Raw genomic sequence first — 23,805 nt, 5'->3', positions numbered from 1 at the left:
CATTCCTTCAAGCGAATCTCCAAAGTATTCATGATGAAAAGGTTATTTTGAGAATTTTATGTAATTAGACGAAGCAGAGACGGAATAATTGTGTGAATAAAAGCTCCATCGACGTTTCTATTTATACTAATTTCTGTTTCCAAAAATCCGCCAGAATAGAACAACTTGGGAACAGGCGCAGCACCTGCTGCGCCTCTTCAAAGGGACGTAGCTCATGCTGCGCCTCTTCCTCAGCTTCACTTCTGTGATTTTCCGCGTTGGATCTTTCCTAATTCCATGACGAATAATTTCCTATTCCTACGGATTGTTATTTTGGTAAATACGTGTAGATTACCATGTTTCAGGTTTCCTAATTCCGCGGGCACGCATTTCAAGGCGACGCCGACATTTTCGCCATTTTACCGCACTTGCACATTTTTTCATTTTAGGAAATAACTTTCATTTTTAATAATTTCCATTTTCATTTTAGGAAATAATTTTCATTTTTCTTAATTCATTTCAGGACATAAATCTCATTTCGATTTAATTTCATTTATTTCATCATCTCACCTCTAACTTATAGATTTCTATTTTTTTCTTTTTTTAGGGGGTAACCCTCCCTACCGTCCGGTCATTTTCCGGTAGATTTTTTGCATTTTTTGCATTCTTTTGAGTCTTTCGTTTTGCGCCAATTAAGTCCATATGTATATATAAATGTATGTTTTACATGATTTTCTATGTAAATTTCGGCAGGCATGACGGCGTAAACGTCATCCACCAAACCTGTCCAAAGCTAACCTGCAGGTACAAGCAACGTAACCCAGCAGCAAAGGCACTCAGGCTGTCGTATATACAACTAAAAAAGGGAAATGTACAATAAACAAAGTCCAGAATGTTCCAAATGAAAGTCCAAATGTACAACTGTGCAAAATACAGCCAACAAACAAACAAAAAAGCTACACAAAACTACTGTTGGTCGCCCTCCAGCTCTGCAACTCTTGCCGCAAGAGCGGCAATCTCGGCGTCCCGAACCTCGAGCTCCCTCAACAAGCGAGCTGTCTCCTCCCGAGACTGGGTCAACTCCCGCTCCAGCTCGCGGTCCCCCTGTAAACAACAAAATGGCTCATGTCAATCGTTTCAAGAAAAGTTGGAAAATCAAAATTCAAAAATGAAATAGGCACAAGGTTCATACCTGACGGGCTCGACCGCCGACAAGTGCCTCGACGGCAGTAGCTCGCAGCCGGTTGGCCACCCTCCACAACGCCACGAACCGAGACGGCGCAACCTGCATTTTCAAAAAAGAAGTCCTCAACAATTGAACAAACTCAATCAAATGTGTTCTTACACAAAAGTTATGCAAAGTTAGAGGATTTACCCTCCGAATCAGATGCTGCCAATCGTCTAGGCCAGCATCCGTCACAGCTACGTCAAAGTCACGCAGCTCGGAGATCGTCGTCCTCCCGGTCGCGTCAGTGTACTCGAGGGTCTCAGGGTACTCTGGGGGCTCGATGCCCGCCGCCTCAACCTCCTGCAAAACCAAATGTTTCTCATTAATCGATGATCTTTCATCATAATTCTCAAAAATCAAATCGAGAAGAAGAGTAAAGATGCTCACCACTACCGGCCAGTACGCCAACCTCCCGTAGAGGAACGCCGAGTAGTCCTCGCCAGGAAGAAGGAGGGCATCACCACTAGCACCAGCTAAGTCCGCCTCCCTCTCTGCCTCAGAAGGCTTCCTGAACATCGTCCTAGGAGAATCGATGGGAACCGTCAACACGACCCGAGAGCACTGACGAGCCAAGCGCTCGCCCAAGTACCACACCGGACCCATCGACGTCCTCAACAGCAGCCGGCTCGAGCTCCTAGGTCGAAGGACCTCAGCCACAAAAGGAGGCGCTCCAGCGTACTCCGCCCAAGGCCTAGGCACCCACTGGGACAAGATAAACAAGGAATCATTCTTATGATCAATTTAAAAGCAATATAGAAGCAAATGAATATAAGCAAGATACTTACGCTGTCTAGCTGAAGAGCGTTCATATCCCGCCGGTAGACACCGTGAGAAGAACGCTTGCTCTTCGTCCTGCACATCACCCAATCCCTCACCACGGGATAGGCTCTCTCCAGCGACTCCGTCCTCTTAGGCGCGAGGCCCGGAAAGTAGGAGTACACCCACGCCTATAAAGCAAGATAATCAATAATGATCTTTCAGGATTTGATAAAGAAAGGAATTAACTTTGGTCTAAAGGAAGGTTCATACTTCCAGCAGTAGTCCAGGTCCGACAGCGCCAGGAGAAGTCCCCTTCTCCATCAACTCCGGACGAACCATGGCCCTCATGAAGCGGATGAGGACCGCAAAGCGAGCAGTGACCCAGTCCCAACGCCCTAGGGAACTCAGGTCAGAAAGGAAGGGAAGAAGTTTCGTCGACAGCCTCTCGCCCTTGTCTCCGAGGTAAATCGAAGATAGAAACCACCAGAGCCACAAACGAGCCCTCTGCTCAGCTGTACAGGGAGGAGGAGCCGTCTCCCTCCCGTCAATCGTCACCAGCGCCGGGATCTTTCCCGCAAAGTAGTCTCGATCGTAGGAGCTGGGCACCAAGCCCGGCACTGTGACGGCCTTCGGCGACAAGTTCCAGCCGATCAATCTCCTCGCCTCGGCCGAGTCCACCCTCATGGCAGTCTCCGACCACTCCACCTCCTCGGTCCCACACGGCAGACCAGAAATCATGCCGTAATCCTCCAAAGTGACTCCCACCTCACCAAAAGGCATGTGAAACATGGAGGTCGTATCCCAGAATCGATCCAAGAAAGCGCGAACCAGGCTAAGGTTAGCCCGCAGCTTCCTCTTCGCGAAATCCCTCCAGGCCTACAGCAAAGGACCGAACGCTCCACGCTCGATCATGGCCCGCTCCTCCGCCGATAGCCGCTCGTAGTGCTCCATCGTTGTCGTGTAGCCCGAGAACGACCTGATGTTCCCGGCCTCCTATTGTGATTTGAAACAAAAAGCTATCTTTAGTTTTGAACGAAAATCGAAAGAGATATAAATGAATGAAAGAGGATGAGTATTAAGTAGTGAATTCCTATTTACCAAGCTCTTCACCGTCCTGTAGGACAGGTGACCCTCTGCAGCCCACAGCGGTTGCCTACTCTCCCTAGTCTCGGCCCATGCAGGAGCTCCTCTCAGTTGACGACCTCCTCGTCCAACGTTGGCCCGTCTCGGGGCCTCCTCCTCCTCAACAGCCTCCTCCTCATGGACTTCGTCCCCAGCAGCCATCACCGCGGCGGTGAAGGCCTGCTCTAAAGCCTCCTCGACAGTAGCAACGTCTATCTCCATGGGATTCCTCCCAGAAGTAGAAGCCACATCACCTGCAACATTAAAACAAATTTAGGCCGCGTCACGTGACGACAAGCCTTGGTTAGGAGATTTTCGAGCCTTCGGAAGCCCCGAAATCACGCTTTTCTCGCCATCTTTGGCCATATTCTCACCAACCCGATCACTCATGTGGTAACTTGGGTCAATTCAAGCCTAATTTGAAGCTTAGTTTCGGGTTCGAGTCGAAATTTCGGCAGCATTTCGTTATAACAACGATTATGCCCTAGAAAAGTGTCCTGAAAAAGCTGTCACAAACCAAAATTCCGAGATGGTAGAAAGTTTACCCATCATTCAAGGATCCCAAATATCAAGTTTCATCGCAAATGGACAATCCTAAGGCTATTTTCGAAGCGATTTACGGTTTAGCTGTGAAACCGTCTCAAATTTCATTCAAAGGCTCAAAACTAGACGAAAATCCGAGACAAATACATGGTTATGTTCCTAATACTACCAATTATCCATTTCTAATGTCAATTTCACAAGGCAAATGCATTTGGGGGAAAAGCCCCAAATTTTCGATCAAATGAGTCATAAACCCTAATTTTTTCGACTCAAAATTGAGCAAATACGGAAGATTAATGCAAGAATGAGACACATACCTCGATTAGTCATGATTAATGCAAGCTTTTGAATCAAACCTTGGCGGAAATGGTGAAGATTTGAGAGAGAAATGTGTAAATTATGTTTCGAACAAATGAACATAAGCCTCCTGAATATCGCGTTTTTACGCAGAAAAAACACTTTGGGGAATAGACGCAGCAGGCGCTGCGCCTCTTCCAAGAGACGAAGCTCTTGATGCGCCTCTTCCTTGTGTTCCCTCCATACGGATTTTCAAAAATTCGTTATGGGTTCGTTATTTGTGGGCCCATCTTTGGTGCGCCTCTTCCCCAATGCTATTTTATCCTTTTGGTACGTTTGACGATTTTCTTTCATTCCGACCCACATTTTCTCAAGCCAGCAGCAGACTGTTGCATATTATTTATTTCTTTCAAGACCTTTGCTTATCGCAACAAGCATTTATTCCTACACAGAATTCGACACGCCTTCATTATAACGAGAGTAAGCGGATACACTTTCCCTCTCACGACAGGGAGATTAATTCCCAATCATGTCCCCAGCGAGAGTAAGCGGACGTACTATCCCTCTCAAGACATGAAGATTAACATCTACTTAAGCAGATTTCTCCTCAGCAGTTCCCGACTGTGTCCTGCTATTTATAATGCTTCTCGAAGACTACCCAAGCAGTCTTCTCCTCAGCAGTTCCCGCCTGTGTCCTGCTATTCGCGATTACTTCTCGAAGACTACCCAAGCAGTCTTCTTTCAGCAGTTCCCGCCTGTGCCCTGCTACTAGAGCTGATCAAATGGCCCAAGCCCATTGGCCCTACCCGGCCCGGCCCGGTTTTTTGAAGGGCTTGGGCCTTTAGTTTTGGCCCAAAAAAGCCCATGGGCCGGCCTAAAAAGGCCCAAAATATTTTGGGGCCGGGTTTGGGCTAAGTGTTTGGCCCAAATTTTGGCCCGGTCCGGCCCATATTTATTAATAATAAATAATTTTTCTAATAAAACATATTAAAGTAGCGTTAAAGTTATACTCAACTCTTTACAAACTCAAGTATATTTTTTTAGATTTATAAAACAAATTATACATAACATAAATCATATCTAAGAATGCATGATTAAGCATTCTAAAGTGGTGATTTTTGTCATTATTTTATTTTAGAGAGCAATTCATATGCATTTCATCATATTTTGTGCAATTTTATACATTATGTATGTTTTAAAAGTTGTAACTGAAGGTATTACGCTAATTATTTCTTAGGATAAGTCGTAAATTTTAGGGCCTGAAAAAGCCCATTTAGGCCCAAAAGCCCGCATTAGCCCATAAGGGCCGGGTTTGGGCTTGTTAAATAAGCCCACGCAACTGGCCCGACCCGGCCCGACCCACACAAATGGGCCGCTTTTGTTAGAAAGGCCCGGCCCAAGCCCGCATTGGCCCGGCCCATGATCACCTCTACCTGCTACTCACCTTATTTAGTCATTACGCCTGATTTTCGCTCAATAGCTCCCATGTACCTACGGAAGCGTCTCGAGAAGAAGTCTCAGGTATGGTCTCTTCTTATGGCTGGCGAGCCTCCTTACGTAGTCTAATGGACTTTAAACGACCCTCCCCGATAGTCGACAGACTTTAAAATGTTCCCGACGACAGGTCCTTAGCTCAGACCCATTGAGCCGCCTCTCGTCGCCATAATCGTCAGGTTGTAATCTTCGATTGACCTGATGGCTATACTTTGACTTTCGCCTTGTCCAAGCCTCAGTCAAAGTGGGGGCTCTGTAGATACCTCATTTCTGCACCTCTCGCAAACCACCCAGGGATGATTGGGCCGCATGTTTGCTACGCGGAACGATTTGTGACAATTCGTAAGTTTATCGTCAAGTGATTGCTCAAATATTAATGTCTACCTCTTAGTTGTCATATACGTGCCGATACGGTCGTTTTGACAGTAATTAGAGTACATTTGGAGTCCAGGCCTAAAACCGTCTCCATTTTGTGAATCCCGAGTCAGAATGTTCTGGAATGTTCCGGATATTTCTATTCCATATTTCATAATTTTCATCCTTTGGTAAACAATTTCCCGAAATATTCACATAAGATATTAAGGAAAACCAAATTATTTCCGTCCTACCATAACTTAAACACGGAAATCTTTCTTCCGCAGGAGGAAACCACTTGGGAACAGACGCAGCAGGTGTTGCGCCTCTTCCAAGAGACGCAGTGGCTGCTGTGCCTCTTCCCAGGTCCTTGTCTGCGTAATTCTCGTATCTTTTTCATATCTTTCCGAGATTCACTTCCAAAGAGTCTCTGAAACCCTAATTCCTTCACGTGATTAGTATAAATAGGAGCCTTCGCTCCTCATATTTCTCACGCGAGTGTCCGCCCTTCTCTTCTCCCTTTGCATTCTAGACCTTTGTTCTTACTTTTTGGCGTCTACGTGCTTGAACATTCGACCACGTAAGCTCGGATCCTTCTGAATACCAGCCTCGTTTGCATGACCGACCAATTTGACCAACTCCACATCAATCAACTTTAATTAATTTAATCATTTTCCTTTTACGAGGGCACTTTCTTTACATTCGCGCCGAGCATCACTAATCGATATCTTAGTCCTTCTCGTTTCGTCAAACATGTAAGTCTGAGGGTGTATAATCCTTATTTATTTATTGTATTTACCTTTTGTATCATCCATTGTAAGGTTTATGTCGAAAACATCATTAAAACTGATTTCTAAAACCGTGTTCAAAACCTCTTTTTACGGATTTCCAGAAGATAAACCGTCGAGAAAGGACGCAACAACTGCTGCGCCTCTTCGAAGGAGCGCAGCACCTGCTGCGCATCTTCGTGAGGCTGCCGCAGTTCCTGCTCCCTTTCTTCTTCCTTCGTCCTCTGTAATTCGTTCTTTCTTATTTGTTTCCGTTGTTTTTTGTTAATTCTTCGTCATAACAGTATAATATTTCACATGTATATTATTATTCACCATTAGCATGTTTAATTCATCATAAATCCGACTTAAATCTCTTGTAATCTAATATTTGCGGGTTTTCGTCATTAAGTTCAATCCGAGTTTTAGAGATTCAATTTGTTCATATTGAGTTTCTGTAATTCGATCTTTGATATATTTACATCTTTTATTTGTCATATCCATCATATATTCGTCATTAATCCGTTGTATTTAGCCTAATTAGTTAGTTAGTTTGTTAATTAATCATTCACCATTTGTCCATGTAATTAATTCGTTAATTCCGTATTATTCATGTTTTATTGCTTTATGACCATCAATCACATGTAAATAACCTATCAATCACTTTTATCCGAGTAAATAATTTAATCAATCATTAAATTTACCGACGAGTATTAACGACACGCAATTCCGGCTTCACAGCCAGAATTCAGGTCAGGAACAGACGCAGCAACTGTTGCGCCTATTCCAAAGGACGCAGCTCTGCTGCGCCTGTTCCGGGTTGAATTCTGTCCCTGAACTCCGGTTTTGCTTGACTTAGTTTATTTAGTTTACGTATGATTGACTATTATTCGTTTTATCACCTTCTGTTTTGTTCGTTATTTCATTCTTTAATTCGTTTTCTCAAATTATCCGTTTTAAAGGTATTTTCGACATAAATCGCCTATTCTATTGTAATTATTGTAATTTTTCTTTATTGCAATTTTCTTTTATTGTATTTATCATTGTATCTTGTATCATTTGTATGTTTTCAAATGTAATTGAACATTAAATCCCTACTTTGACCCAATTGTATGCTAAATTAAGTGTTCACCGACTTAGTCTAATTCTCACATGTTAGGATTAAAACTTGGATGTTGCATTGCATGCATATAACCGACGATATATCAAGTACGAATAACTTCCCTAATCATTAGTAGAGGCCGCTATCGAGGCGGGCGGGATTAGGTGTTCGATCAAAAGAGCTTCCTAATACGTACCCTCACCCCTTACTCCAGATCTCCGTGAGCACCCGTGTTCATTGGCATCTATGAGAGTCATTCTAGACATAGAATGCTAAGGGTAACGATTTCTTAGTGTTCATGTCTCTACTTTGTGTCTTGACATGACACGAGGTATTCGAACGGTTCCAATTTCCCATAAAAATTGGTGGCGACTCCAACAAAAATGCAAACGCTTGTTTCTCTTTCCTCCCAAGCGCCCCCGTGGGCACCCCCGCTGTCCACAATGAGCAATTCCACAACATTGCATGAGCAATTGACGTTAGCTTCTTACTGAAAATAAACACATTGGTGATGAAGTAACTTAAAAAGGAACGAAACCTATAACAAAATATATAAAACAATTCTAATGTGATTTCAATGAAAAATATGTCTAAATAATCTTATAACACATATTTTATTAGACTCAATATCTAGGTGTTAATATTCTCCTCGTCCCAATCATTTTTTTTTTTTTTTAATTAAAATAACTCTTATAAAAAAAATGAATGAGACTAAGAGGTATAATGGAAAGATAAATAACAATACATGCTTCTCCAAGAAGCTTGGAATAGTAGCAATCAACAAACAAATGTGTGTATATATATATATATATATATATATATATATATATATATATATATATATATATAGTGTCAAGTTCTTCTAAGTCCTTTTTTTTTTGAGTCCATAAGTCCCTCCCACAACCCTTGGATCATGCATGGTGGAAGGTTGAGATTGAAAGCAAAAAACACACTTAACACTAATTAATTCACTTCTCTCTCTAGTTTTAATTATACATTCACTAATTCATTATCATTCACAATTAACACCATATTTTGTCTTATACTTCAAAGTTTATGAAAATTTTGTTAACATTTTTCCTGTTTCATTTTTTTTTTCGTTTTTTTTTTCGAGACAAGTTTTCGACTGTTTCGTTTTTTTGTTTTTTTTGTTCGAGACAAGTTTTCGACATTTTAGGATTTTGCGAGTGTAATTCTAACAGCAAAAGGTGTAATTTTAAGAAATATTTTCGAGAATTTAGCGTTTTACAAGTTTAACTTCAATTTTTTTCGAGTGGTTTTAACGAATAATATTTTGAATTTTTGTCATTTTATCACAAGTTATTGTAATTTAGCATTTTACGAGTGTTATTTTAATGACAAAAATTGTTATTTTAGTCCAGGTAAGTGTAATTTCAGTCCAATGAGATTGTTATTTTTAGTCAAGGAGAATGTAATTTTAGTCCAGAAAAGTGTAATTTTAGTCTAGAAAAGTATAATTTCAGTCCACAGTCCATAGTCCATTGAGAGTGTAACATTAGTCCAATGAGAATATGAGAATATGACCAAGTCCATTGAGAGTGTAACATTAGTGCAATAGAGGTAAGTGTAATTCTAACAGAAAATAGTGTAATTCTAACAACAAAAAGTGTAATTTTAGCCGAAAAAAGTGTTATTCTAACTAAAAAAAGTGTAATTCTAACAACAAAAAGTGTAATTTTAGCCGAAAAAAGTGTTATTTTAACTAAAAAAAGTGTAATTCTAACAATAAAAAGTGTAATTCTAACAACAAAAAGTGTAATTTTAGCCGAAAAAAGTGTTATTCTAGCTAAAAAAAGTGTAATTTTAAAAAAAAAAAGTGTAATTCTAACAACAAAAAGTGTAATTTTAGCCGAAAAAAAGTGTTATTCTAGCAAAAAAAGTGTAATTTTAACAGAAAAGTGTAATTCTAACAACAAAAAGTGTAATTTTAGCCGAAAAAAGTGTTATTCTAGCAAAAAAAAGTGTAATTTTAACAGAAAAAAGTGTAATTCTAACAACAAAAAGTGTAATTTTAGCCGAAAAAAGTGTTATTCTAGCAAAAAAAAGTATAAATTTAACATAAAAAAGTGTAATTTTAATGGAGGAAAGTGTGATTTTAAAAGAAAAAGGTATAATTTTAACAGAACAAAATGTAATTTTAATGAAGAAAAGTGTAATTTTAACAGAAAAAAAGTGTAATTCTAACAGAAAAAAGTGTAATTTTAACAACAAAAAGTGTAATTTTAGCCGAAAAAAATGTTATTCTAGCCGAAAAAAGTTACAAGACTAAAAAATTTAGTGAAAAGAGTTAAAAAATGAGATCTCACAAAATATAAATAAGATCTAGGAAAAAATAAAAAGGAAATTTGAAAGAAATATGTACAACAAGACTAATGTGGAGTAAATACACAAAAAAAAGAAAAAAGACAAGATTTGGTACAACAAGACTAATATGGAATAAATACAAAAAAAAAAAAAAAAAATACAAAATTTGACTAAACATGACACCAACCGCGTGTAACACAACAAACAGGAAGTATTTTCGAGACACAAAACAAAAACACAACAGAACACCCAAACTCTATCTTCTAGACACAAAACAAAAACCCATCCCACTACCACCACCTCCACCACGACAGCCACAACACCACCAAACACCTCCAGATCTGGAAAAAAATAGAAGAAAAGGAGAAGAGGAAATGCGTGGTGTCAGCAGCCGCGCGGCAGAGGAGGAGGGAGGAGGGAGACGGCAGCATGAGGAGGGAGCGGCAGGGGAAAGGTCGTGTGTGGCGGAGGGAGGACGGCAGGTCATGTGTGGCGGTAGTGGGGGCAGGTGATGTGGATGGCGGCAGATCTGGGTGAGGGGGAGATGAAGAGAGACAAGTTGGTGGGCTGAGGTGGTAGCGGTGGCCGACGTGGGTGGTGGATAAGAGTGGTTAGAAGGCGGGTGGGGGTGAGGGTGTTGTCGGGCGAGGTTGAGGGTGAGGGGGCGGGAGGTGGAGGAAAAGGAGAAGAGGACGGCTGAGGAACGATGGTGTCGGTGGTGGTGGTGGGTTATTGGCGGTGGGAAGGGTAACAGTGGCAGCGGGGTGGGGAGGTGGTGGTACCGGTGGGTTGGGTTGGAGAGAAAAGGGGGGGAAATTTTTTGATTTTTTTTGTTTTTGAATTTGTTTGTTTTTTTTTAGAGAGGAGAGGTTTTTGAGAGATAAAAAATGAGTGAAATTATGAGATATGAGAGAGAAGTGGTGTTTGGAAAAGTATATATATTAAATTAGTAGTTAATTAGGAAGAGTTAGTGATTAATTAGTATAGGTAGTGAGAGAGTGGTTTAATGAGCTTTAATCCCTTCCTTTTTGCTTCCAATCTCAACCCTCCATCTTCCTCATCCAATGGCTCTAAAGGGGACTTATGGACTCAAATGTAAGAAATGGACTCATTTGATCTTATTACTATATATATATATATATATATATATATATATATATATATATATATATATATATATATATATATAATTGGGTTGAAACGCGTGATGGATGGATGCACCACGTGTCAATCCAGCCTTAAATACACGTATTAATTACAGCTGAAATTAAATACAAACATAATAAATGTTGTATAAATCTCAGCAAGGCATTAATTATAGTTTAATAAATTTTATTAAAAAATTATATTCAATAATTACGGTGATTTGATTCTAAATTTACTAAAAAGTTATTTTGATAAAAAATTTTAAAATGTAAATAATTGCGTTCATTGTGAAAAATGCTTTCAATTGAGTATAATTTTCATTATATTTATTGAAATAATTATTTTGATATGTATAGATGATTAAAGTGAGTGTCTCACAATAGTTTACATTTACATAAAAAACATTTTGAGAAAGTTATAAAATTTAGACTATTAAATCCATTATATAAGAAAAATATATTTGGAAAAGTCATTGTATATATTAAAAACACAACTTTAAAAAAACTACTAAGAGATAAGTTTTTATAGTCTGAGAATGAAAACAATTATATTGGACAAATTGAATACATATAAGATTTTGATAAGTTTCAATAGTGTAGAACGAGTATGTGTACGAGTGTGTATGACTGTATGTACATAGTGATCGCGAGTGCATTTGAATTATCAAAACAAAAGTAATGATTATTAAGTAATATAGTATTATAAATGACATGAAAAAGTAGAAAACAGGTTAAATTTTTTTTTTTAATATCTTTAATTAAATATGTATAAGTCAAATATAAAAAACTGATTATGACTAACCAAATACTTCGTATTACTTTTAGTTAAATATTTTATATGTTATCTTTTAAATACTTTGAAGTTAAACATCAAAAAATAATATTTGAGAAAGTTCAACCTATTATATTTACTGGTAATAAATTCTTAAACATCATTATATATAATTGTTTAAAAAAACAAAAGGTGTAAATTTCTCATAGATATGTTTGATACATATCATATGCAAGACACAATCAAAATATTTGAATAAGTTGAGTTTGAACTCTATATGTTTGATAGATAAATGTCACATGTTATACATAAAAAATTAAAAATTACATAAAATTATGTTCACATCATTTTGAATAAATATTAATTGATTTGAGACATAAATTATCGTGAAATGATATAATTTGAGAACTTATTGTTGATTGTTGTATTATTCGAATAAATTTTATTTTGATTAATATGATATTTCACCAGTCACAAATTTATTTATTAAATGTTGATCATGCATAATTAATTATCACTTATTAGTTTTAATTAAAACTCTTATGTATTTTATTTTAAAACATTGAAGTTAAACTTAAAAATATTAAATTTGAGAAAAATTTATTTATAAGAGAAAATATTGAAGGAGGTCATATATATATGAATTATATAATTTTTCTTCAATTATAATCATAAAATATTAAAACATGCCGCGCGAAGCGCGGGATACTACCTAGTATAAATATAAAATGAAATAATATCTACTTTAAATAACATAAAAGTATACGCAACAATTCACATATGCAATAAAAACGATATAACTTACTTTTTCTTGATGAAAAATATTGTTAAGTATAAACTGAAGGCCACTTTGTGAACTTTTGCAACTAACTTTGCTTGGCTTAGCTAAAGCCTTCGTGTGCAATTAACATATGTGTCCTACAAATAGAAGATCAGACTAAATTCATTAGAATACATCAAAGATCAAAGATAACAATATAACATCAACCATAATAGTACTCTACGATAAAAGCGGAAAAAACAAATGCAAAAATAAAATTTCATTAAAAGATGCATAATAAAATAAATAAATGATAAAATATGTAGGCTAGGAATAACTGTAGTATGAGAACGTAAAAGTATATGACTTAGTATATATATATATATATATATATATATATATATATATATATATATATATATATATATATATATATATATATATAGTAATTAGCAATACGAAAATTTGATTAAGAAGTAAGTTGAAAGTATGATTCTAATGAGGGTATGATTCTACACAAAGGCAGACAATCTCTCTCTATTTTCTACGTAAGAGAAGATTCTATATTATTTATCATTATTAGTTTATCTTTTTGTTATCTATAGTTATAGTAGATGTAAATCAAGTAATATCTCAATAGTTATTGGTCAAAAGCGTTTCGTAGATATTGGACTCTCTGTAATCGCTCGAAAAAAGTTTCCTTTAATAATATAGATAGATAGATATATTGATTATAACTATAATAATCAAATTTTTTCAAAAAAAAAAACATATAACTAATTGTTTACGTTTTATGGAAAGTTTCCTAATTGTGGTGTAATTCCTATTCTTACAGCGATTGACCATAGTACGGAGTATTTCCTAATTCTTACCCCCCCCTACTTTCCATATTTCCACTATATATAGAGTAGTTATAGACTTGTTACATAGCAACATAAACTATCAGTTTAATGGGGTAAACCCGCTTCTTTTCACCAAAAAAAAAAATAAACTATCAGTTTAATTTTTCGTATAATACTTTAATTTCTTCTACAATAATCTTTAATCCTCCAAAAATGCGTCGCACCACTGAAGAAATTAATTTCTTTCGAGATTGCGATTTTGAGAACTTATTATGGCGAGAAAAGCTACATTTGGTGCTTGATTTAGACCATACCCTAATCCATGCTAGATGTAAAACGTTGCTTACTTTGGAAGACAAGCAACGTATCAGAAACTGTAAACATAAGCTACATAAGATTTCCAAAGGTACGCATGTGGTGAAGCTAAGGCCTGGTGTTGACTTGTTCCTCCGAGAAGCGAGTACAATGTTTGACCTTTCGATTTTTACAATGGGTAAGCGGCCTTACACGGAAAGAATATCGCGATTGCTTGAAGATTGTTGTGGTAATGAGTTTCGGTTTGGGAAAGTAGTGTCTAGGGAAGATTGTGCTATAAAGGGTCAGAAATCAATCGATATAGTAATGTCTGATGAACGTGTTGTGGTGATTGTTGATGATACACGGGGAGTTTGGATGAGTAATGAGGCTAATCTTGTTCAGATTGCACCTTACAACTTTTTTACGACTAATCAGACAGATACTCAACCTAAGTTGGAGGGCTTGGAGGGTGCAGGGGCGATGGACGAAGAGCTTGCTAGGGTGCTGAGGACTTTAAGGTCGATCCATAGTGTATTCTTTTATGGACATGATGCTGCTCTTGACAAAGACCAGGTCTTTTTTTTTTTTTTTTTTTTTTGGCAACCGTAAATAAAGAGTTTTACATTCGCATGGCCCGAGAAGCGAGACCATGTGCTACAAAATTAAGATTTCTAGCAATATAAGCGAAACTTAAACAATGAAAAGACGCATAAAAGTCCTTGAGATCCTGCAGAATGCCTTTGATGCCATGATGAACTCCTGCAAAACCTGCAATCTGGCAAAGTAAGGGTAGACAATCCGACACTACCTCTAGATGAAAGAATCCCCTACCGACGGCCCATTGAAGAACTTCAGAGATACCTAAGGCCTCCGCTTGCAGAGCTGATTCAGCCTTAGTCTTCCTGCTTCCGCTCTCAATCATAACCCCATCACTATCATACGCCACCCACCCTATCGCCGCGTCCAAGGTCTTCAACCATCCAGCATCAACCTTTATCCGTATACCTCTACAATGACCCCATCTACCAACTATATAAACTGGGTGACCATCCTTAATAGTCTGCATACCATCATCTCCTAACGAATGTGACACTCGTCCTTGCATCTTCTCATTGTGCTCCTTCTCGTTCAATCTAGATTGTAGATACACCTCAACATTGTTAGCGATTGACTGAAGAAGTACGCACGGCATAACCTGATCTCCTCTGAAGACCACATTGTTACGAGTGGTCCATAGACCCCATAAGGTTGCCAAGAAGACTAAAATTTGACTTTCGCCCCCCTCCAAAGTATCTAAATATCGGATCCAGTTTATGAGCCAATCACCAAGCGGGATCATCGCAGTGCCTTCGACCCGAATCCCAAGGGCCGTCCCTGCCCAAACTCTGGAAGATAAAGGACAATCTCTAAAGATATGCTCAATTGTCTCGCTATGTTGTTGATCCCCTAAGCACATCCGACATGTATGACTCCCTTCAATCGATCGTTTATGAAACTCATAACCTACAGGCAGGGTGTTTGTGACGATCTTCCAGATCAAAACCTTCCATACATTCAGCCCAGGTAAACTCCAAAGGCGGGACTTAAAAAAACCCCTCCCTGACATGGTGATCCTGGATTTATCTTTTAGAGTACCATGTTGTTCAAAAAACTCCATGAAGGCAATGTCGTACCCACTCTTCACCGAATAATTTCCATCACTAGTGAGAGGCCAAAAAACTTCATCATACTTTCTAGACGTACATAGGGGAGATACCAATATCCAATCCGCATCCTTTTCCTTAAAGAGGGCACGCACTAGAGAAGCATTCCACGTCAAGTCACGATTCCATAACTCCCGTACTTGAAGGCTACCCAGAAAAAGAAAGGCTGACTCAAGCAAACGGTCTTTCGGTTCCGGCGTATTTGCATTGACCCACTTTGTATTCCACGCGTTAAGGCTAGATTCCAAGCCTGGCTTCCAACCAATGTTATCCAGAATTAGCTCCAGGCCATACCTAATACTTTTAATCCCCCATGAACAGCCCGAACCATGTCTAGGTCGAAGTCCATCAACAAAGGTATTCGTTCCAAAAGTCTTTCGTCGGAAAATCCTACTAAAGTAAGAATCATCCCCCGAGACAAGCCTCCAACCATGTTTAGCAAGCAGCGCCTTATTGAGACATCCAACATTTCTAATACCCAATCCTCCCAAACTCTTAGGAAGACTTAGAAAATTCTTGCTGCACCAATGAAGCTTTTTCCCCAGTTTACACCCAGCCCACCAAAATTGTGCCAACAGAGAATTGAGCTTTGCTAACACACTTACCGGAATTTTGAAAACCGATAGAAAGTAATTAGAGAGATTTGATAGGACTGAAGAAATTAAGGTAAGCCTACCAGCTGCCGATAAGAATATTCCATTCCATGAAGAGATGCGTTTGGTGACATAATCAAGAAGAGAATCAAAAATCCCCTTCTTAGATTCCTGAAACTCCGCGGGAATCCCCAAATATTTTCCAATACCTTTTGAAGATCGTACTCGAAGATTACTCATGGTCTCTTGTGCCTTTGCTAGTGTTGTACTCGGACTAAAGAGAATACCAGATTTATCCAAATTCAACTTTTGTCCTGATGCATCACAATAATCATCCAAAATCCTTTTTAAATTAGCCGCCGCTTGTCCCTTATCTTGGAAGAAAAAAACAGAGTCATCTGCAAAAACTAAATGTGTGATCGGTTCCTCCTGCTGACACAGTGTGATCCCTTTCAAAAGACCCACCTCCTTTGCATGCTCAATCTGCCCTCCAAGTACCTCCATACAAAGAATAAAGAGGTACGGGGATAAAGGATCACCTTGGCGCAAACCACAATGCGGTTGAAAACGAGGCAGCGGAGAACCATTAAAAAGGACCTCGTAAGATACCGAAGTAACGCAATTCATAATCAGTAGTACTAATTTTGGTGGAAATCCAAACCGAATGAGAACTGCCTCCAAAAAATCCCATTTGATTCTATCATAGGCTTTACTCATGTCCGCCTTAAACGCACACCGACCATGTTTTCCTTTTTATGGCTCAGTATACGATGAATGGTCTCATGGGCAAGTAAAATATTATCACTGATATACCGGCCAGGAATGAAGGCATTTTGTGATTAACTCACCAGAGATCCCATAACCCTTGCCACTCTATTTGTAATACATTTAGACACAATGCGCATGAGAACATTACAAAGACTTATGGGCCTGTAATTCGTGACACCTTCCGGACTATCAGTTTTAGGTATAAGAGTAATAAAGGTTCTATTCAGTTCTCGTAGGACCCTACCAGAATTCAATATAGATAGCACAGCCTTAGTTACCTCCTTCTTCACTAAGGGCCAACATTTCTGAAAAAAGCACGCCGGAATACCATCCGGCCCCGGGGATTTATACGCTCCCATCTAGAAAACAGCGCCCCGTACCTCTTTAGTTGTAAAAGGCTTGAGAAGATGGTCCGCATCATCATTCGAGATAAACCTTTTAATCGGAGAAAGGATCCGATCAAAGGAAGCCACCGATCGCCATTCCACCTCCTCCTGATTACCATCACAAGCCTCGTACAGAGTCTTAAAGTTCTTTTGGAATTCAGAACTTACAAGATTATGATCATAAATCCACACACCATCATCACCTTTAAGACCATGTATATAATTCCTCCCTTTCCTCCCCTTGACCCAGTTAAAGAAGAATTTCGTACATGTATCACCATCCACTATCCACCGCATCTTAGCACGTTGTTTCCAAAAGATCGCATTTGCCTTAGCAAAAGCCTTAACTTCCTCATTTGCTTGCATATACAGCTCCTACCCTCCACCCGAAACATCCAAATTCATACCGTCCTCCAACTTTTTATCAAAATCATCCCATACCTTCCTCCACTCACCCTTTTTATCCAATGCCCATTTCTTTGCCGTAGTTCGTACCCTTGCAAGTTTGCGGACTACTATAAAAGCCGGTGATCCAACCACCACTTGGTTCCAGGCGACACGTATCCCATTCAAACATTCCTCGTGATCTAACACCCAAGCATCCATTTTATATGGTCTTTTTCCTCCACTCCCAGTAAGCTGCAAATCCAGCTCAATGGGAGCATGATCTGATAATTGTAAAGGATAGTGTTTAATACCCGTATTTGGGAAATGCATAAGCCAATCCTTAGAGCCTAAAGCCTTATCAAGCCTCTCATATATCCTTTGGTCACCCTTACGATTATTACACCATGTGTATCTCGGCCCCTTGAACGGTATATCAATTAATTCATTCCTAATTTTCCAACTTACAAACTCATTTGCTCCCCTAATAAGATTCTGATTACAACTCCATTTATCCAAAAAACAATCCACCTGATTAAAATCTCCAATAATAAGATACGGATGTGTACAAGACTCAATCCATGCATCCAGCTCATTTAGAACAGAAGAACGTAAATTTAACTCCGGAGCACCATAAAAAAGCACAAGATACCAAAAGAGACCATCATATTTCTTGACCAAAAGCACAATAAAGTTACTACATGCCCTTACAAGAGTCATCTTTGCTTCCTTTTTCCACCCCACCCATAGACCTCCGGAGGCTCCAACGGCGTCGACCCCAAAACACTTCACAAAACCTAATGATCTAAACATAGGGAATACTTTATTCGCATTACATTTGGTCTCGATAAGAAAAAGGAAATCATAATACTTACTATCTAACAACGCTCTTATCTTCGGAATTGTAGGGGCGAGCGTGTTATTAAGACCCCTACAATTCCACACAAGGCCCATCATGGTGACAGAGGAGGTTGTGTAGGCCCAACCTCCGCAACGCCATCAGCATCAGAAAACCCAGAATCTGCAGTAGTAGTAGGAATTCCAGGGACTCCATTAACGGAGTAAGAAGAAGAGTCACTTGAGTCAATCATAACCACATCCGGTACACTCACCCTAAAACCGTAGTGCATACCAGTCTCTCTATCAGCTAAAATACCATCCCCATCACAGCTTCTCTTGGCAAGCTGCCTCAAATACTCCTTAGCATTTTCCAGCTCAGCTACCTGAGAAAAGTATGCCTTCGCATGCCCCATAGATAGAAGCACATCTTCCTGACCAGCATCGGGCTGTGACAAGCGTTTTCTTTTCTTAATCCCAGCTATTAAATCACGATTTCCATTCTCCAGAGACTCTGACCCATAGTTCCAGTCACCCATACCCGATAAACCATCAGAGGTGCATCTATATTTAGCGAGGGACAATTCCTGACAATCATAAATTCGTTTAGCTTCAGAAGCCACACCCTTCCTCTTGTCATTAGTATGCATCACAGAAGAGGGATCACCAGTGTCATTCGCAGACCCACTAGTAACCTCCATTACTGAAAAAAGACAGGGCTCAGCTAGGGCAAGGAATGACGAAGAGGCTTTTTTAAGTTCCGTATCCCCTTTCAGAATGGCCACAGGTGCAAAGAACCCAGTAGTGCATCCGATTCCAAAAGTAGGAGCATTCCCTACCGAATAAACATCATCTATAAGCACAGTATCATCGCATATAGTCCCACCCCTTTTTTTATTTAGGATCCTCAAGAGCTCGGTAGCCTTCTCAAAGGAATCCCATTGATATTCCGGAATGTCGATGAAAGCAGCCTCAAAATTAGCTTTTCTTTTACATGAGGGAGAAAATTGACAGATACTATTAGTTCCCATAGAATTCCCAGCTTCTTTTGATCCAGCCGTCATAGAGGTATGGGAAAGCAGACGTTAGACTCTGACTTGGAAATATTAACTGGGAGAATTCCCTCCCTACCCTTCATTCTACTATTTTTCAGAGGTATAGACAATTCCAGTTTCACAAGTGTAACTACCTCCTCTTGCTCTTGCTCCACCTGGTTGGTTCTTTTAGGGATAGTTTCTACCATCTCAGCAATATTTCCATTGTTGCCATAAAATCCAGTAGCTAGGTTTCCAATGTTACCATAAAAATCAGTAGGTGTCGTGTTGTCATAATTCATTGAATGCAACTCCAACACACAGTTGAGCTCTTTCGTGTCAAAGTTATTAGTAGTCTGATTAGATTCCTCAATCTCGGATGTAGATGACTGAACACAATGAGATGAGTTCTGCACAGTTTTACCAAATTCATTTCCCTCACACTCCTTAGGTTGAAGCAGCGGCCCCATAAAAGGTTGCATTCCTTGCACAAAAATCGAACCCGGATAAATTCTTGAATCAACAGAGGGGTGTCGAAACTTCTTGTCCTGCCACATCCTAGTTCGATGTACACTGGAAGTAGAGTTTGATGGAGATACTCGCAAATCCAATTTAAACATAGTAAAGTTATTCTGAGCCGGTAAAGTGGGAAAACCCCTAAGAGTAACTTCAGACAAAAGCGTGTCAATGTTTTTCTTTATTATCACATCCGTTTCAGAACAACCACTAACCTTGTGACCAAGACAGCCACACCGAATACAAGTCTTACTTATCCCCTCGTACTTGAATTGCACCCACACTAAAGACCCATCATGTAGAGCTAGATAAAAACCCGGAAGTAAAGGTTTATCAAGCTCTACTACCACCCTGATACGCAAAAAAACATCACCCGGAAAATTTGTAGAATCAGCCAATGTAAATTCGTTACCAAACATACTCCCAACCAATGAAGCAATATGTGAATTAAGGAATTCAAAAGGGAGGCCATATACCCTTACCCAGATCCTTGCATTTGTAAATCTTATGTTATGAGGAAAGATATTCGACAGCCATTCCTTAAACACCATTAAAGCACCATTGAAGACAGCAATATTCCTATCTATAATATCATTTTTATCCAGTAAATTAGAGCATTTAAAAATATAGAGATCGCCCATTTTATATGCAGAAATACGACCACGAGTGGCCCAATGATCTCGAACAATTTTGTTAATCAAACCAACACTAAGCGTTCTATAATCAACGAGGTAACCAATCGCACATGACGCCCAACTCTCCTTCGATTCATCAATGATCGATTGATTATAACCCGACAACATCTCAGAAAACAGGTGAACAAAGGATGAAATAGACAAAGCAGAAAGAACAATAAGGCTTACCGAAACCCGCTTAGTACTAAGTAGCTGACAAAACGAAGTAAGAAACTTGATTAAATTGAAATCCGCACCGATTTCTAATCGAACCAAAATTAGGGTTCTTACTGAAAAAACTACCAGATTGAAGATAATAGGGATAGAAGGTAATAGAGTTTATAAGGGTGATTATTAATAAAAGAAATTTGGTGGAGATTATTGTGATTATTGGATTATTAAGTATTGATTTTCGTTAGAATTGGGGAGCTCACTTTCAGTGAGAGGAAAGCTCTTATTTTAGAGAGAGATATTCAAGTTCCATCCCATGACTAATTGACAAAGACCAGGTCGATGTGAGGAAAGTGATCAAATTCGTTCGAGCTTGTCAAAAACAGGAACAAGTTATGGTGTCACAACGGAAGAGGTCTGTCTTTGATCAACCCTTCAATTCTTGTGATCCAGCTGCAAAAAGACGCAAATGTTGCAGGCGTCCCCTGTTGCGAAATTTGTAATCGTCTTTTGAAGAATTTAGCAATTTCGTAGATAAATTGTCGACGCTTTGAACATAGAAATTTAATTTCTACTCCGTATTATCTTATCTATTAATGAATACATGTAACAACTATATTTCCCAATGCCTGAATTGTAAATTGTTCTACAAAGGCTATTTCCAATTCCACGATCCCTATCAAATATTTTTTGCAGGTCTTCATTTCCGCGCATGACTTTTGAACATGCATATTATTTATAACCGAGTCTAAGTAACATACTCCGTAGTATTTATATACTAGTGTCTTGTTTTCAATAAGGGTAAAACAGTTCACAATATAAGACATAACTACACAAGAGATGGCAAAACATGCTTGTACCTGTCATTCTTAAACACCGGTATCTCGAAAATTTGATAAGCTTGGAGTTCATGCTCAGCTTAGAGACAACGGATTCTGCGAAGAAAGCTAGGCACCATTGCTTCAATAATTAAATTCCATTTATTGTAAACCCAGTGTGGCTTTGCTACCGAACCTGACAAAAGAAAAAATGATCCTACATAGACCCATTTAGATGAAATAATTAAAATGCACTCTTTATAATATACTTAAATAATTTATTAAAAAGCCTTAAAAACATTAAAAAAAATTATACTCCATATGTAATAATGAGATTATATTTGGGCGTATACAAAACCGTTTGTGTATTTGGACACTAGACATAATAATAAGTTGATTGTTTGACCATTTCTTAGTTGACTTAAATAACACTTCAACTATAAATAGTTGTCACAAAAGTTGGTTGGTATGAGTGATAAAGGCATCTCTTAAACAAGTGGTTAAAGGGTTCGATTCCTGACTCTTACGAATGAAAAACCAAACTTGAGAGAGATCTATCCATTAAGTTGCCTTGAGTAACTTGAAGGAGATTGGCATATATGTCGGTAAGGATACTCTTGGTCAACACCAGCAAAAAAAAAAAAAAAAAAAACTATAAAGAGTTGCCGTGTTGGGTCTAGAGTCCATATAGTTTTATTTAAACAAGAAGCAAGCTAGAAAGCTCTTTAACACCAATATACTTCACAAAATGGCACAATTTCCTGCAAATTATCCTGAAGAACTGAAAAAATATGGCTACCCTCCTCCTTTCCCACCGGGAACTCGCCCAGAAGACTACGGTTATCCTCCCTTGGACCCGCCAGTTCGACAAAATCAAGCTATGATTAGCCACCAGCCAAGACAGCAACGTGAAGCAGCTGTCGTGAATATGAATGATGTTCAAGGTACTCCGGTCATGTTTCCTTGGGGACCCGGCACCTATATGCCTATTGCAGGAAATGCTTATTTCACAGGCGGTAATGTTAACGGGTCTGGAACACAAATTGTTGAAGATGTCAATATTGGCAATCATATTCGCAAATAAAACTCAATCACAAATTCACAACTTGCCTAAAACATACGGAGTATGGCTTTACTTTGTACCCTGTTTGCTGATAATAATTTCGTTGTATTGATTTTCTGAAGCACTTATTTCATTGCAAACATGTTGATTATTTTGCGTTTTGTAACGTGTGTGGTGTAGCAAGAACTATCAACTCATTTCCAGTCTATTTAATCAAACTATGATCTGATGAATTGAAATTGATACTCGTAACACAATTTTTTGTCTAGCAGGGAGTAATCAATTTAATAGTTCATGGAAAATTAATAACAAGATTCGTCACCAAGTAGTAAGAACTAAGAACTCTGCAAAAAAATAACAAGAAAATCACACGCCTTAATTGATAATTAGAGACCTTGTTATGAGTCATAATCAAACTAATTAAGAACACAAATCTCATTATATTCGTCACGACTACTTTAGGCCTTAGAATCTTGCTACTTATTGACAATTTGACATCAATCATATTTTACCTTATGGCTGAAACAAGTTCTAACAGAATACATTCAAAGGTTGAAACTGACCTTACGATGAGAATTAAGTGTCACCATATAGCTCCAATATCGACAAGACAATCCACACTATTATCAAGTAATCTCCATCTTTTGCTGTCAGCCAGATGCTCCTAAAGACTACGCCTTCGATTCTATATTGAAAACTGAAAAGTGCGTCCATTTCTTTGATATTTAATGTGATCGTCAAACAGGAAAAAAAAGTCAAAAATAATAAATGCGTCTGCCGGGAGTCGAACCCGGGTCTATTGCTTGGAAGGCAATTATCCTAACCGTTGGACTACAGACGCCAACTGATGATCAAAGAGCATAAACGTTATATTTATTTCTGTTGTTGGGTCTCTTAGTTTCGGAACATTCAAAAGCATTTACAAGTGAACTACAGAGCACAGAGCCAAGAAGAGCAGTACAAGGATACACAAAGTGACAGACCTAGTTAAACCTTATCGCTTAAAATTCTCATTTGTTATAACTACTTGTCAAAAATAAAGATTGTTACGTGAATGCATTACCCGTTAGGG

General features: G+C 38.6%; 2 protein-coding genes and 1 non-coding gene across 3 annotated transcripts; 1 reads left to right on the top strand and 2 right to left on the bottom strand.

Moving 5' to 3' along the window:
* Positions 1–13,702: 13,702 nt before the first annotated feature.
* On the top strand, positions 13,703–14,395 carry LOC141613275 (RNA polymerase II C-terminal domain phosphatase-like 4). Its single transcript, XM_074432011.1, has one exon. The coding sequence runs from the start codon at positions 13,703–13,705 to the stop codon at positions 14,393–14,395; it is 693 nt and encodes a 230-aa protein (XP_074288112.1).
* A 3,216-nt stretch (positions 14,396–17,611) lies between these two features.
* On the bottom strand, positions 17,612–18,577 carry LOC141613274 (uncharacterized). Its single transcript, XM_074432010.1, has one exon. It carries the CDS (start codon positions 18,575–18,577, stop codon positions 17,612–17,614), a length of 966 nt encoding a protein of 321 aa, XP_074288111.1.
* Positions 18,578–23,502: 4,925 nt separating this feature from the next.
* Positions 23,503–23,574, bottom strand: TRNAG-UCC (transfer RNA glycine (anticodon UCC)). Its single transcript has one exon. It is a non-coding gene; the product is annotated as a tRNA-Gly (tRNA).
* Positions 23,575–23,805: the final 231 nt, after the last annotated feature.

This window comes from Silene latifolia, chromosome 11 (assembly GCF_048544455.1).
Source record: "Silene latifolia isolate original U9 population chromosome 11, ASM4854445v1, whole genome shotgun sequence".
Taxonomy (NCBI): domain Eukaryota; kingdom Viridiplantae; phylum Streptophyta; class Magnoliopsida; order Caryophyllales; family Caryophyllaceae; genus Silene; species Silene latifolia.
This window is presented reverse-complemented; position numbering and strand designations above follow the sequence as displayed.